Consider the following 15322-nt stretch of genomic DNA (forward strand, 5'->3'; position numbering starts at 1 on the left):
ATACTATGTAAATACCTCTTGTATTTAGACATATTGATAACACATATAAAAGATGAAATAAATAGCAAACAAACGCCTTTTTATTTTTGTGTCATTCTGAATCAGGTCGATATTAGTATTTGATGGCTATAGGACTTAGTGCCACCAAGGACTCCTTACTTTCAACAATACTTTAAAAAAGGCACTCCTTTCATACGACACTAAGCAAGAAGCTTTACTTGGCTCAGCTAAATGCATTATGAAAATTTGAAATATGAAAATTTGTCATATGTAGTGGAGAAGATGGCAAGCGTTCAACACCAGCCTTTGAAGTGACAGTTACACAATAATCAACGTCTCTGTATTCAATCAGTCCATCTGAAAGCGTTCAGTAATAAACATGTGCTGCCCTAGAAAATATTCCTGTAATTTGATATTTAAAGACCCCTGCATTCAAAATTGTGACTATCTACTTCCAAAACTAAGGGGAATATGAGAAAAGAATGCTTATATTAAGGCTGAAAGATATATAAAATATATACACTACTTGGAAAACGTCTCAGTAAACATGGGCCATCAGGGGGCTAGCCCAGATCCCTGGCTCGTGTTCATCAGAAATCTTTCATCTGCTCTAAATTTACACACCAGTTCCCTTGGGTGGAAGGCATCTTCTTGGCGAAAGACCAGAAGGCTCACGGTCCCTTCCATCTTGGTGCTTCTCAACAGTGAAACAACTTCCTCTTGTGATTTGCCTGCTAAATCAACTCCATTTACCTAAAACAAATAAAAAGTTTTCAGCTGCAATCCTATGCGAACATAAGACAGAAGAAAAGACACACTTTCTAAAACCAATCATGTCTATAATGGAGCACAAATCATTCCGTGGTAAAGTCTGCCATGATCTGGTAGCTACCAGGCTGTTGTGGCAAATAAAGAAATACAATGAGGTATCTAGAAGTGAGACAGGAAGCAGTGACTCTTAGTGCTCTTTGATAAACCAAATGCCATGGCCACCAGAGAATTAACAAGTAATAAGTCATAAACAAACACTATAACCAAATCATCATGTTAACACAAAAATTAGTGGCTTTGACCTGAGAGATCTTGAAGGCCTTGTATATCACAGATTTTCTTCTAACAAAATAACAAGGTGTCACTGTTGTAGGGGTGGTAAAAACACACTAAAAATATCCCATTATAACTTTCAATAAAATTTTACTGAAAACTACAAAGATAATTTTTTATCCCTAAAAGGGAATCATTAAAGAGGAATGCATAATAATAATAATGTTTTTGAAGGGGTAGCAATACCTCAATATTTTTCAATGGTTTAAGAGAATTCTACCAAAACAAAGAGATTTAAAATAGCCAATTCCTGAGGAATCTCATCATTTTGATCTTTAAGAAGTATAATAACATTATCATAAAGCACTATATATTGGAAATAAAAGTGGAAATTTCTTTTAAAAACTATTCAATAGTATTCATTTTAGACAAAAACAAAATTTTGTCCAAGGCAATAAAAGTATATTATTTAAATTGTAATTTCAAAATAGCCCTAGTTAAAATATGTTTTAGAACCTTTCCCTCTCCAGTAAGAACAATCTTCTACCACTCACTGTATATGAGTAAGTAATTGCATGAAATATATAAGAACAGGTTTAAAGAAAGAAAAAAATTCCAGGTAATAAAAAAATTACTGATTTGATACTTTTCTTTAAGGTATGCTTTCAAATTTCCAGATGCTCAGAAAAACTGCTCAAAAGATTGTTGATACTGTGTAGTTACAACTACAGATCATGGAAAGTCAGGCTTAAAATGTGTGAAAATGTAGTTTCAAGGAAGGCTGGCAGCTACAGAAAATGACGCCTAACTCTAAAGAAACACAGGTTAGAGGCTCCTCCCAATGTTCAAAAATCAATATACAGCCTTTGTGATACGTTGAGAGTAAAGCAATTATGTGAGGAAAGAAAGAATGAAAGGAAGGAAGGAAGAAAGAAAGGAAGGAAGGGAGAGGAAGGGAAGGGAGGGATTAAGAAAGGAAGAAAAAGACAGAAGGCAGATGGGAGGGAAGGAGAGAGAAAAAGAGAAAGAAGGAAGGAAGGAAGTGGGGCTGGTACAGGACACACAGTTTTGGGACTCAGAGCCAAAGATTAGATTAGATTGAAGTCCCATCCAACCTTCCTAATACTTAAAATAAAAAACTACAAATGCAAATTTGGACAAATACTACTCAATTTATGCCCCAAGGACAAGTGGCCTTTTCTAGAAACAACACTCTAAATATAATTTATACTCCGACTTTTCCGTTTATTTAGACTGTGTCAGAGCCCCTTTAAGAAATGGTGTCACATGAATGATACGGCCAGGAAAGGAATAAGATTTAAGAAATCTAGGTCCAAAAAGTGGACATGGAAAAATCTGAAAGGCAATCCTTTGCTCCATTACTTTCCAAGAAACCTCAATCTGGAGAATTCGAAACTACATATAAAGCTACAAGAAGAAAGGGTTATGCCATAAAAATGTGCTTTTAACATCAGTGTTTGAATATTAGTTAATAATTAGGAAACACAATATGAATACAGACTATGTTCTCAGAAGGAAAAACTAAGAACAATGACTAGTAAGATTTTTCTCAATCTTTCTTCCTTTTATTTCTATATACACAAGTGATCAAACACACAAAAAATTCTATGTATATTTATGTATGTCTAAGATGGTCTCAAACACCGATGAACCAAAACTCATGAGGTACAGAAAGGAAATTCTGAAAAACAATTTCTTTTCTTTCTGACATTTGATTTTTAGGTCTCAATTCATTCTCCATGCTGCCATTTCAAAATTTCCCCTCATCAAGACACACTGTTTTCAATTATTTCATTTGTCTCTGTTCTGATTACAAAGTAGATATCATTTCTATATTGCCAGACATAAATTTAAAACTATCTAGAAATATAACTTAACAGACACTGTACTTCCATAATGACAAATGTTATCTCATAAACCAAATGTCTGAGTGACTAAAAATTTACGAGCAAACTCAATGAAAATATAGTTCTCATCAAATAACACAGGAAAAAGTAGAAGTAAAGCAGAAATACATTGTTTTATGATGCATACCTCTGCTAACATATTTAATTTATTTTCATACTTATAAAATGTGAAAAAAGAACTGACCCTTAAAAATGGAACTTTTTAACGGTTACGGCACTTCTGACTTCGGAAGTCACTCACCTCTATAAGTCTATCTCCTGCCTTGAGTCTGCCGTCCTGGATGGCAGCCCCTCTTGGGAGGATGTTTTTCACATAAATTGGAGCTGAGCCACCTATTGTTACATCTCGGGAAGTGATGCTGAATCCCAAACCTTCTGTACCTAAATATATAACAACCCAAAAAGTAAATAAAATGAGATATCTCAAATTTTACAGGTGTATGGCACATAATGGATTTGTTATTCTCTGCCTCAACTTGACATTGTGTAGCGTTCACAGTGCCCTGCATTGCTTTTAATATCGTAAAGATTTTTTTAAGTTTATTTATTTTTGGGAGACAGTAGGAGACAGAGTGCAAGCGGGGGAGGGGCAGAGAGAGAGGAAGACCCAGAAACCGAAGCAGGCTCTAGGCTCCGAGCTGTCAGCACAGAACCCAATGTGAGGCTTGAACTCACAAACTGTGAGATCATGACCAGAGCCAAAGTCGGACACTTAAGTAACTAACCTACCCAGGTGCCCCTACCGTAAAGATTTTAATAGCTTTTTCAAAACAGACTATATTATGGAAGGTTTAAATGGTTTATGCTTCAAAATTCTTTAATCTAAGAATAAATGAAAATCTAGTCCAAGACAGATGAAAGGTAATATACAAATGCCATTGCTAAACATTTAAAATTTTTCTACTATTTTGTGTGAAATAAATTTAATTCTCCATGTGGAAAAGGTTTCTGAAAAAAATCCATAGTACCTCAAAAGTCAATTATTATTTTGCAATAATAGTATCCAGACTTAAAGGGTAGGAGATGAAGCAAGGAAAGAAAAAATGATCAGGAAGATAGAAAACAAATAGTGAAAAGAGAAAATTTTCTGGATACAGATAACAGAACCTCCCAAAACTGTAATTACAACAATTTACTGATAGGATGAACCATATTATATTTGTCTAGTTCTGTTAACCTACATCTTAACATGTATATTTTCAATCAATTAATCAATAAAAATTTTTAAATAAAATACAAGGGAAAATTATCCAGTGAAGACCCCATCTCTGATCATAGCTAGCAAGTCTAAGGATCATATTATGTTTTAAAGTACTGAAAATAATAAGACCTTTATAAATTACTGTGACATTCCATATAATTTAAATTTTAGGCTCTTCAGCAGCTTTCTTGATAGGCACTCATAAGTGCAATGCAGTGCAGAAAAAGGGGTGTATGTTACTAGAATAAACAGGCAACAAGCGGAAACGAGCCAAGAAAAAAATGTAAAGACTACAACAAATTTCTAATTGATCACACAATTTTTATAACACTTCTAATAATGATTACTTTCTACTGGAGCTTTTTAAATGTTTTATTAATGTTTATTCATTTCTCCGAGGGTAAGCGAGCGAGCAAGTGGGGAAGAGGCAGAGAGAGAGGGAGACACAGAATCTGAAAGCTCCAGGATCTGAGCTGTCAGCACAGAGCCTGACATGGGGCTCGAACTCACCAACTGTGAGATCTGACCTGAGCTGAAATCAGGCACTTAACTGACTGAGCCACCCAGGAGCTCCTTTTCTTTCATTTTTTTTAATACCCAAATATCTACCCTACAGTCTACAATTAATAATTTTTTAAACTGGGATATAATTGACATATAACACTTTATTAATTCCAGGTATACAATATAATCATTTTATATCTTACGTTTATTCATTTTTTTGTTTGAGAGACAGAGTGAGAGCAGGGGAGGGGCAGAGAGAGGGAGATACAGAATCCAAAGCAGGCTCCAGGCTCTGTGCTGTCAGCACAGAGGCCCATGCAGGGCTCAAACCAATAAACCATGAGATCATGACCTGACCCGAGGTCAGATGCTTAACCAACTGAACCATCCAGACACCAAAACCCAGAGCTTTTAAAAAGTTACTATGGGGGCACCTGGGTGGCTCAGTCAGTTAAGTGCCCAACTAACTCTTGATTTTGGCTCAAGTCAAGATCTCATGATTCGTGACATAGAACCTCACGTTGGGCTCTGCCCTGACAGGTGTGGAGCCTGCTTGGGATGGTCTCTCTCTCTGCCCCTTACCATCTTGCACCTGCTTGACCACATTCTCCCTCTCAAAATAAAAGGGCAAAAAATATTAAAACATTAAAAAACGAATAAAAAGTTACTTTTTAGGATACTGGATCCCACTTCAGTCAAAATGATACTAGGAGAAATACTATTCATGTGGGAAAAATAAAGAGCTACATAAAGGCAAATAATCTACAGAAAAATATGCTAATTTGGTGTGACACTCAATACAAAACTATAAGCAAGAGTATAAACCTGTAAATAAACAATATGAGTAAGTAACCATGAATAGAAATGTGGCTTAAAGAAGAAACATAAAGCTGAAATGGGGGGAAACACCCCCAATCTGTTGTTATACCTGTAACAAAACCTATCATACATGTTTTCTAGTTCAAACAAAACATTCATTTACGTCAAGTCTGAAGTCACTTTAACGTGCCTGGACTGTTAATTTCTTGGGTCTTATGTGCTGAAGACTTGAATGGGATCCTGTCTATATGAAATTTTCCTAATTATTCGGCTGGGACATTTCCATATGTCTCTGGCTTTCATGAAACCCTAATGACTTGCAATAACATTTATTAAGACAGAATTCTAAATTATTCTCCTTTTGCAATATTAATTTGTATGAACTACAAAGACTGACTGTTATATGAACCTCAATACTATTAAAACATCAGCAGTAACCCCTAAATCTGTAAGCTAAAAGTTCAGGCAATGACCTTTAAAAGAAAGATAAATAGATATCAATTTTCATTTAGCAAAGCCAACAAAACATTTTGCACTGACTGAAACAGATTACTGACCTTCTCCTCTGACTTTATTAAAAAGCTAATTTCTACAAAAGAGCAGGGTACTTGAGAATGGCAAAATGGCAATAAATATTAAGAAATCATAATTATGGAAGCAAGTACATAAGGGCTTTCCTATTTTGTCATGTTCTATGACAGGGTTCCTGAATTATCCCAAAGAATCATTATAATGAAGGCCTATCTTTTTAGTACATAGAATTGATCTCAGTTTATGAAGACCTGTCATTCAAAACATGTCAGTTCACCCTGAACTGAGTTTAAAGTATAACACTGACACACCCTATGTTTCTGATGTACTTCATCAAAAATGTTAAGTGTAACAATCATAATTGGTAAAACTTTTAGCAGTTGGCTACAATGAAAGTATGTTCAATTCTCATACAATAATTATTATTAAATATGTGTATTCAGCACTAATGAAAGAGAATCTGCTTCCTTCACTCTCATTTATCATAAACATATCATATACTTTTCATATAAAATATTTCTAAGTATTGACAGAATATGTAGTTGGTTTCTGCCTTTTGTCATACATTTTCACAGTAAACTAAAATCAAGACAGAGCTATGAGGCTCAATATCATTTAGAATACTCAAAGTCAGAAAACGTTTCAAGGAAAACCATTGTTTCCATTTTTCTAATCTTGATGGTGGAGTGCAGTCTTTCTCCATTTGCTGTGCCAATAAAAAGAAATATCTTTTTAAGTGTTATTAAAATAAAACGGTTAATTTTTGTGTTCAAAGGAATAGTTCTTTTAGTGGCAAATAAAATTTCACTTCAACTAAAAGTTCATATTTTTTCATAAGTTGTTAAAATACAATTGTGTGAAAAACTCTAATTAACTAAACGAATATGCCTGTCAGTGTATAAGGGCAATGGTATTTAGATATCTTTATGATAATGGCCAAGTCAAATATTTTCCCTTTGTTGCAAGATCCCAAGCAGAATTTTATCTTTTGTACAATTCCATTTGTGTTTCTTAACCTGCTTTTGCTTAAAAAACGGGGCTTGTCATTTGAGCAGAGAAAAAGGAAGACAGGATCTGATATTTATCTCATTCAGAAATTAACAAAGCTAAAGGGGGTTTATGCTGATATAACTCTGCATTGTAAGAGGTTTCAAAGTGGAGTAAAGCTGTCAATTCCTGATCATGTCAACCAGGTATCTGGAGCTTAAAAGTCAGTAACCAGAAATAAGGAGTTTGTGGTTCACATAAAGTTCAATGAAAGAATATGATTAGAAAGGGAATAGGAATCTCAGAGTTTACAACCTTGTAAACCCTACTCCAAATGGAAAGAAGAATGGTCTAAATGTCAGGATATGGAAAATGTTCTAGTAAGAATCTGCTGCCAACAGCCATGTGACTTAAGGAAATCACTCAATCTCTCTTGGATTCATTTCCACCAGACTGTATGAGTTGGCTGAGCTCACAAAGAGAGAAATATTCTTTATGACACCCTTTTGAAAGACACGATTTAAAAATATACCAAAATGCCCAGCTACAATGAATGATTAACAGCAAAAGTGTACCTTAGTGCCCCAAGGGGACAGCATTTGGAAATCAGAAAATTGAGCCTAGCAGTCCGCTCTGAGTGTTTGAGAAGAACAAAGGGAAAAGCATGCTTTCTGTATACAAGGATGCAAGGTCTATGAAATGGACACATAAATAAACAGATATAAGACATATGCAATAAAGAGTTGGCAAGGCCCATTAAAATTTCCCTGGTCATCCTAAGAAAGGGATGCAGTATAATATTCTGGAAAAGTAAGAGACAAGGGGCCAACAGAATTACCTGCTTGGTGAACCTACTTTCTACCATGAACCGCTATCAGCTTCAAACCAATCACTTGCCCCTACCAAAATCACGGGGTTGAAACAGAGGAGTTCTAAAGTCTTCTCTGAGAGCTGTATCTGAATATCAAGTGGGGTGATCAAAACAGTCAATTCCTCATCACTGTTTTGGGTTTAGCAGTAATATCCTGAAAACAATTTCCTCTGTCATCAAAAGATTTTACTAGTACCTTCTTCATATAAGTTTATTTTTAAAACTTTATTCTCTGAACTTTATATGTGAATTCTGAAAAGCATAAGGAATACAATTTTAAACACTTTTTGAGTCGTATCAGTTCTTTCACATAACACCGGGTTGATTTTTAAACTAAATTCCATAAAACAAAAACAAGGTGGTTCCTACCTTTCTTCAGCTGGATATTAAGCCTCTTGCCTATCTTTTTGGTGTTATAACCACTGCTTACGTTGGTGCTAAGGACGCTCTGCGCCGCCGGAGCCGGGGCGGAGGGCGGCTTTCCGGAGGGGTGTGCGCTCTGAGGTAGTAGTCGGGGCGGAGAGCCTATCTGCTCGGGCGGGTGGCTCAGCCGGGGCGCTCGCGGCGGGGCCGGAAGCCCTGCGCTGCCCAGCCTCCTGCTCTCCGCGAGCTGGCTGTCCGGACTGACGCGGCTGGAATAGTAATTGTTCCTCTCACTTTGGGATAGTTGTTCATACTGCTCTTTATTCGCTGCGGGAACCACATGGAACCAAATGATGGGGGTACGCATGGCTTGACGAAACATATGTTGTGCTCTGGGTTTGAGAAAGAATGGAAGATGAGAAAATTAAGACTGGCAGACTAGGGATATTAGGAGCTTAATTAAGTACACTAATTAAGCAACCAGAACTGACAGACTTCACTGAAGCTGAAAAACAAAATTCTAATATCCCATTTATCATCAAGTTTGCAAACTCTGATAAAATAGCTGTTTCTCCAAATATAAATTTCTCACTCTCCAACTAAAAATGACACAATTATCTACAACTACAGATAAAGCACTATCATCTCAATCACAAATCACTAGATAATAGTTTTAAGCACCACAGAGATATAATTGCCAAAGGAATAGAAACTAAATACAAAGTTCTCTCTATGACATTATCTAATACATTTAAAAATTAAATTATGGGGGATGACTTGAGTTTTTGAAGAAAGGAATGTACTTATAAATATCTTTAGAAAACTACAGTGAGCAACTATCCATTATGGGCAAAATTAATTCAAGTCTGTGTATGCAAAGATCTCAAGAACACCGACGTGGCCTCAGTGACTCAAAATGTGGAGCATTTTGGTTCTAGTGCTCTTCTGTGAGCGGCCTGAGATGCTGCTCCAACTCCTGTGGGTTCCCGACTCCGAACGTACACCACGCCCTGAGGACTTCTGCTTATTCTTGCCTTGTTTCATAGGAACTGGACAACTGTTATCTTTTTAATTGAATGAGGACTTGAATCAGGATAAAGAAAATCTGAGTGGATCATACTGTGCTCACAGGAGCTTTCTCTACTTATTTGTATGCAGAGTCACGGTGTATAACAAAGTTGGAAATGTGAGTTAAAGGATAATAAAAACTAGCACACTGGCAAATTTTCCAAAAGGTGAGGAAATAGCAAAATTGTGAAGTCTAAATTGGACCCGTATTATTTTAAGAAGCACTCTATCAGTCAGAGGGCATTTTGAAATACAGTCTAATGGTAGTAATTACCTGGAGTTTGATTAAACTTTTAAAAGCTGGATAATGGCAGAAAATACTTCTCTCCAGGATAAGGACAGAGGCACAGACACATAGTTTGAAGCATTTCAATGCGCTGCACTGTCTCGTCCCAGAAGCATAAAGAACAGCAGAGCAGCCGGCACACACTTACTGTTCAAATCTTCTATTTCGAAGGTCGCCGTCATTAATCCTGACAATGCAATCGTTCTCATGAAAAAGGTTTTCTTGTTCAGCTTTACCACCTTTCTCCAATCGTTTTACTAATAACCCCAGGGTTCTGGAACATTAAGAATGCAAACCATTACACATGTAATGTTTCTACCATGCACAATGCCCTACTGCTTTAATGCTGGTGCTGTATTTACAAAGACTTCCTGATAAAGAAGTGCATTAAATCGTTATCACTACATTTGAAAGTAACACCAACACAAGAAGCACAATGGTATAAATGATGTGTAGAAATGGATCCTTTCAATAAACCTAAGAAATTGTTTCTGGCTTGTCGGATCATGTTTCTGAAACAAACCATGTACTTCTCTCTACGCTTAGAGACGCATCAAAGAGAGTTTGCCTGATGGCTCAGTGGACACTGCAGTATGGAGCACATATGAGCGTGTATTTGTGGACAGCTTTGGCGATTTTCTGTTCTAAACCAGCCAGTACGCTGCTGACGGCAAAGCCTACCTCTCTGTGAACGTGCAGGTAACAAAGAAAGGTAAACCTCACCGCATTGTGCATTTGTGAGGAAAAATAGGAAAGTTCCTGTTCTTGGCATCTGAATTTGATATTGCCTAATATGTAACTAATTTGTTGCCATTATTCCCATTTGCAACAAATAGGAGAAAGCCAGTGACAGTTCAAACAATGTCAGTCACCTTTTCAAGTGAGCTCAAATGGCAGGCTGAAAGAAAAGCCTGAACGAACTTGAAAGTTCTCCAAAGAGACCAAAAGGGAGACAAAAAGCAAAAATTATTAGCGTCACTAGGTCTAGAGCACTAACTTCTTGACTGACAGTAAGGATGGTCTGGAGACCCTGGGACAAACTTTATATGGCCCAGTCCAAGGAACAGGAATCTTTACCTACTTCTGGTGCTGTGACTGACTTGATGGTTAGCATAAATTATATATATGATAATCTTGTTAAAATTCTTATGAATCTTTTGGCCTGTCCAAAGCTTAGGTTTTCCTTCATAATCCCTCATAGTTAGAGATGATACCCATACAGACACTCAAATTTAGAATCTTACCAAAATTAAAGTTGAAGACACCATAATTTTAATAGCCTATAATTGGAACATATTCTATTGGAAGACACAAATCCTTTTCCTGTGTCCTACACAAGCTTACCAGGAAAAAGCCAAATCGATAGCTTCCTCTTTTAAATGTTTACAGTAATTGTTGTCTGTTCTGTGGCCATTTATCTCACTCCCCTGTAATTGTTACTGATATACACATCCTATCTGTCTTTACTGGTGCACCATAAGCTCCTGGAATACAAAGAAGATGGGATTCAGCAATGTGTGCTCAAGCACCTCGCTGACAGCAAGGCCTTAGTGAAGGAAAGCTGAGTGAACTGAGCTGAGGCAAACAAGTCTCAGGTTTCTAACAAACGTGCAAACCAGAATACAAGGAAGAAATTTAGATTTGGATGCTTTTCTTCATGAAGATGTCATTTACACCAAATATATGATTGAACTGAAATAAATTGACTTAAAAACAAAGGTCCTTTTTCACTTGTTACTTAAACTTGTTTCTTTCATGAATATTTATAGAATCATTCCTTAACTTCATTTTAATTTGTATCATTAAGTATATTACAGTTTTATAAGGTCAAGTTCACCAATACGCAAAAATAATCAGAGGAGATAATATTTAAATTGCATATTTATATTTTTTAAAATGTTTATTTCTGAAAAAGAGAGAGAGAGAGCAAATGAGCATGAGCATGAGCAGGGGAGGGGCAGAGAGAGAGGGAGACACAGAATCCGAAGCAGGCTCCAGGACTCTGAGCTGTCAGATCAGAGCCCAATGTGGATCATGACATAAGCCAAAGTAGGATGCTTACCTGACTGAGCCATCCAGGCACCCCAGAAGAGATAATATTTAAATTGCCTTTTGTAATTTAACCATTTGAGGATTAGTACCTACTAGCTTAAGAGTCTAAAAATCTTAGTGACTGATAAAAATATCATTACATAAGTAATTTTTGGTTACTTACCTACTATATACTGGAATTAAACAAATATAAAAATTATCTCAGCTCAAAGGCGAGAACAAAGTACACGGACATAGTGGCATGAGCACTTAACTGTCTGAGTGCTACGTGGAAGGAAGAGATCCCACAACATGCCACCAATAATTCAGTTACTGTGAAAATGTCATCATGCCCATGCTCTGTCTCCCCACACTTCCCTAGTGTTTCAGTGTGTTTCTACGTGCAATTGACTAAGCGTTCTGCGCAACTGATTAAGGTGTTCTATGGAGGAATCAAATTATTAAGATATATCTAGGACTCTGTTGAATGAGACAAAATATTTTGAGAAATCAAATTAAATCAGTTATTAATAGTATGCAACCTAGAAAACATTTGGCCACTTTACCATCACAGCAACTATGTAAAAGAACAGCCTGGAGGAAAAGATGACTAAGCCACCCACAGACAATCATAACATAACCAGGTGTGTGGTGCCACACCTGTTGCTAAATCAATCTCACAGACCAAGAACGCTTTCCCAGAGTGCGTGCACTCAGTGTGAAGTATGCCCTACCAAGCGTCACTCCAGTCAGTTAATTAATTTTTAATTGGTAAAATCATGAGTGATTTCTCAATATGGTTACAATACTCCTGCAATCAAAAGTGACTAGTAATTATTATGTTCTTATGTATTCTGAAGTATGTTATATATTCTAAATAGCCCATATAATATTTTTAAGGAAATAAATTTCTATGCATATTATAGAGACAGATTATGTTTAATGAAAATTGTTCAACAATTAACTATTAGTTTTAAATTTAAAAAGTTTACCCCAGATAGATCCTTTCAGTATTTATGCCAATTTAAAATAACACAAAATTGGAAATTTGTAATTAAATTCTACAAGTGGCATCACTCTTTTTCACATGAGTAGGTCTATGGATTTGTATTCATCTAAATAATCATTTTTCTTTTATAATCTACTCCCCCCCGCACCAGGAATGATTCTAGAATAATAATTCAAAGTAAAAAAGCATGACATGCTTCACTTATTGAATGGCTTTCTTTCTAAGTCCTCATACACAGCTTAATTCATCAGTAATCCTAATATATAGTAGAAAATGTTACAAATCATAAACAAATACACCATCACATTTACATGGAATATAAACAGAAGTTTATTAAATGAGGCTTTTAGAATCCAAAGTTATTAAAATAGCCACAAAAACTCAGAATCCTTTTTCTCAGAGCTTAGATCTAGGGTACTGATGAGGGCGGGGGAGGATGAATTTCACCCTGAGTAACACAGCAAGTGATCAGGGAATCAACGGAACAGACTGAATTAAGGAGAAGTTAGTAGCCTGCTGATTTCTAAGTACTTGACCACACTATTAGAATCATTCTCTCCAAAAGAATGGATTAATTTAAAAGTAAAGTGGTACAATCTGCCAAATTATCTCATTTGCTTCACTAGGTGAAAATGATTACAGAAGGAATGGGAATGAATTATCAAAAAAAAATAAAAAACTTCACAAGAAAATTGAACGGATACCGTAACAGCGAGACTGAGCATGAAAAGTACCCTCTGAAGGGAAATCATGGGGAAGTGATAACACTTTCATGTCCCTGAAAAACATGAGAGCAAGCATGGAGATTTCCATACCTCCCACTTCCAATGTAAAGCCATCTCAAATAGCATAATTAAAAATAAACGTTAGGTATATATTTTGCAAGTTGAACCTGCAACTAGTATTTGTTTTGAAGTGATCAAGAATTAAATGCCTATGGTGTGTGGTTCCTGTAACACTCATTCATCAGAGAAAATACTCAAAGCTAATGAAATTCCAAACATTTTGGCATGTCAGTGTGTGAGGACAGAGAATAGTTTTCCATATAGAAAGTTAGTACCAGAATTCCTTATTAGGGACAATCATTTTCCAAATGAAGAAGTCACCTTGCAAAAAAAAAAAAAATGAAGAGGAAAAGAGGCAGTGGGGTGAGCTGTGCTTGGCGGGGGGTGGCGGGAGGGGGATCAGCCCAAGAACGGAATCCCGGGCAGGCTGTGCTGACAGACCCAGAAGACAAGACTTGGTGGATGAAGCATGCAGCAGGGCTGATTTAGGAAGGCGCATCTGCAGGGTTAGCGGCATAGAGGCAGAGCCTCCTGCACCTCGTGTGCGAATCTAATGTAAACCCTACTGGGCACTTTTCTTTCTAAGCACAAAGATCTTTATTTTTCTGATAAATCTGAAACATCCCCACGCCTACCCCCTTTTTCACTGTTTCCTTTATTTTTTTTTTAATTTTGGGGGGAAAAACTATACCCACTATGTACAAAACTCACTTCTGAATAATTTCCTTCCAGTAAAAATATGCATATACAGAACTGTTTAAGCCTGTTCTCATGGCTCCTGAGCGCGGGGGTGGGGGGGTGGGGGGGGTTGGTATTGGTGCAAAGAAGAATACAGAAAGCAAGGCATTGAAATGCAGCACCTTGGTACATGATTTGGGATGTATAATTAGAAATTTAACTGCTTAGATGATATTAAGGATTGCACCACTACATTTTCACAAGGTTCATTAGCCTAATTATGCACTTAATTAAAACAAACTCAGTCATACATTTTCAATTCTAAGTATAAATTACAACCAATGATAAAACTGAAAATAAGTAACAAATGTTTTATTGACATCTAAATTGGCTAAGCAAGTCTGAGTTTTGCTTTGACAGTGTAAACTCCCACAACTGCCACCCAGCTGTATGGACATGATCATAATACATCTTAATAAAAGCTGACACAGTATAAACACCACAACTGTAGCGAAGGCAGAGTGGGAGTTTGCAGAACGGGATCCCATCAGTATGACGCTCTCGGCTCACCGAGCACTAAACATGAGGGACCAGCAATTATCTACATTTGATCCCTGAGAACCACAGCCACTTTTGTAGCATACACAGACAGAGAAAACTTCAGAGAGGTTCCAAGTTAAAAAAAAAAAAAAAATCTTCGTTTTAAAAAAATCTTTAATAGGTAAACAGAAATAGAGAAGTCCTTCAGCTGAGGGCAGAAATGACAAGCATCATACTTCTACATTTAAAGAAGCAAGATTTATCTCAATGTAAACTCTACTTTTCTGCCTGAAACAAATGTATCATTATAGGACTTCATTAGAACAAATAAGTCCACAGCTAAGAAAGCACAGTTAAAAACATTCAGACAAAGGCTAGTGTCTGAGCTCATAAAGCTACATTATGTATTCTCAGAAGTAATGAGAACTGAATACTCAAAAACCAAGAGCATATTTCTTTTTTGAAAAGTGATAATTTCAAAACTCTACAATGATCTGAAATATACAGGCCTTGAATAAAGCTTTCCTGACCTGAACTAGGTTCCATGAAATTCTAATTGGCTCTACTTCTTCATTAACATATATACACCCAAAAAACAAAACTAGTATGTACAGGTGACCAATGAACAATGTGGAGATAAGGGTGCCAACCCACAGCACAGTAAAAATCTGCACAGA

At 36.4% G+C, this 15322-nt stretch overlaps 1 protein-coding gene across 1 annotated transcript in view; it reads right to left on the reverse strand.

Moving 5' to 3' along the window:
• PARD3 (par-3 family cell polarity regulator) overlaps positions 1-15322 on the reverse strand; it is a 524039-nt gene that overhangs the window by 252382 nt on the left and 256335 nt on the right. Inside the window, exons 8-11 of the mRNA XM_029955571.1 lie at positions 9751-9876; positions 8255-8640; positions 3214-3353; positions 625-753 (exon numbers count right to left, since the gene is read on the reverse strand). Of these exons, the coding sequence (XP_029811431.1) occupies positions 625-753; positions 3214-3353; positions 8255-8640; positions 9751-9876 (781 nt within the window). The remainder of the gene's footprint in view (positions 1-624; positions 754-3213; positions 3354-8254; positions 8641-9750; positions 9877-15322) is intronic.

The sequence above is a fragment of the Suricata suricatta genome, chromosome 10 (assembly GCF_006229205.1).
Source record: "Suricata suricatta isolate VVHF042 chromosome 10, meerkat_22Aug2017_6uvM2_HiC, whole genome shotgun sequence".
Lineage (NCBI taxonomy): Eukaryota > Metazoa > Chordata > Mammalia > Carnivora > Herpestidae > Suricata > Suricata suricatta.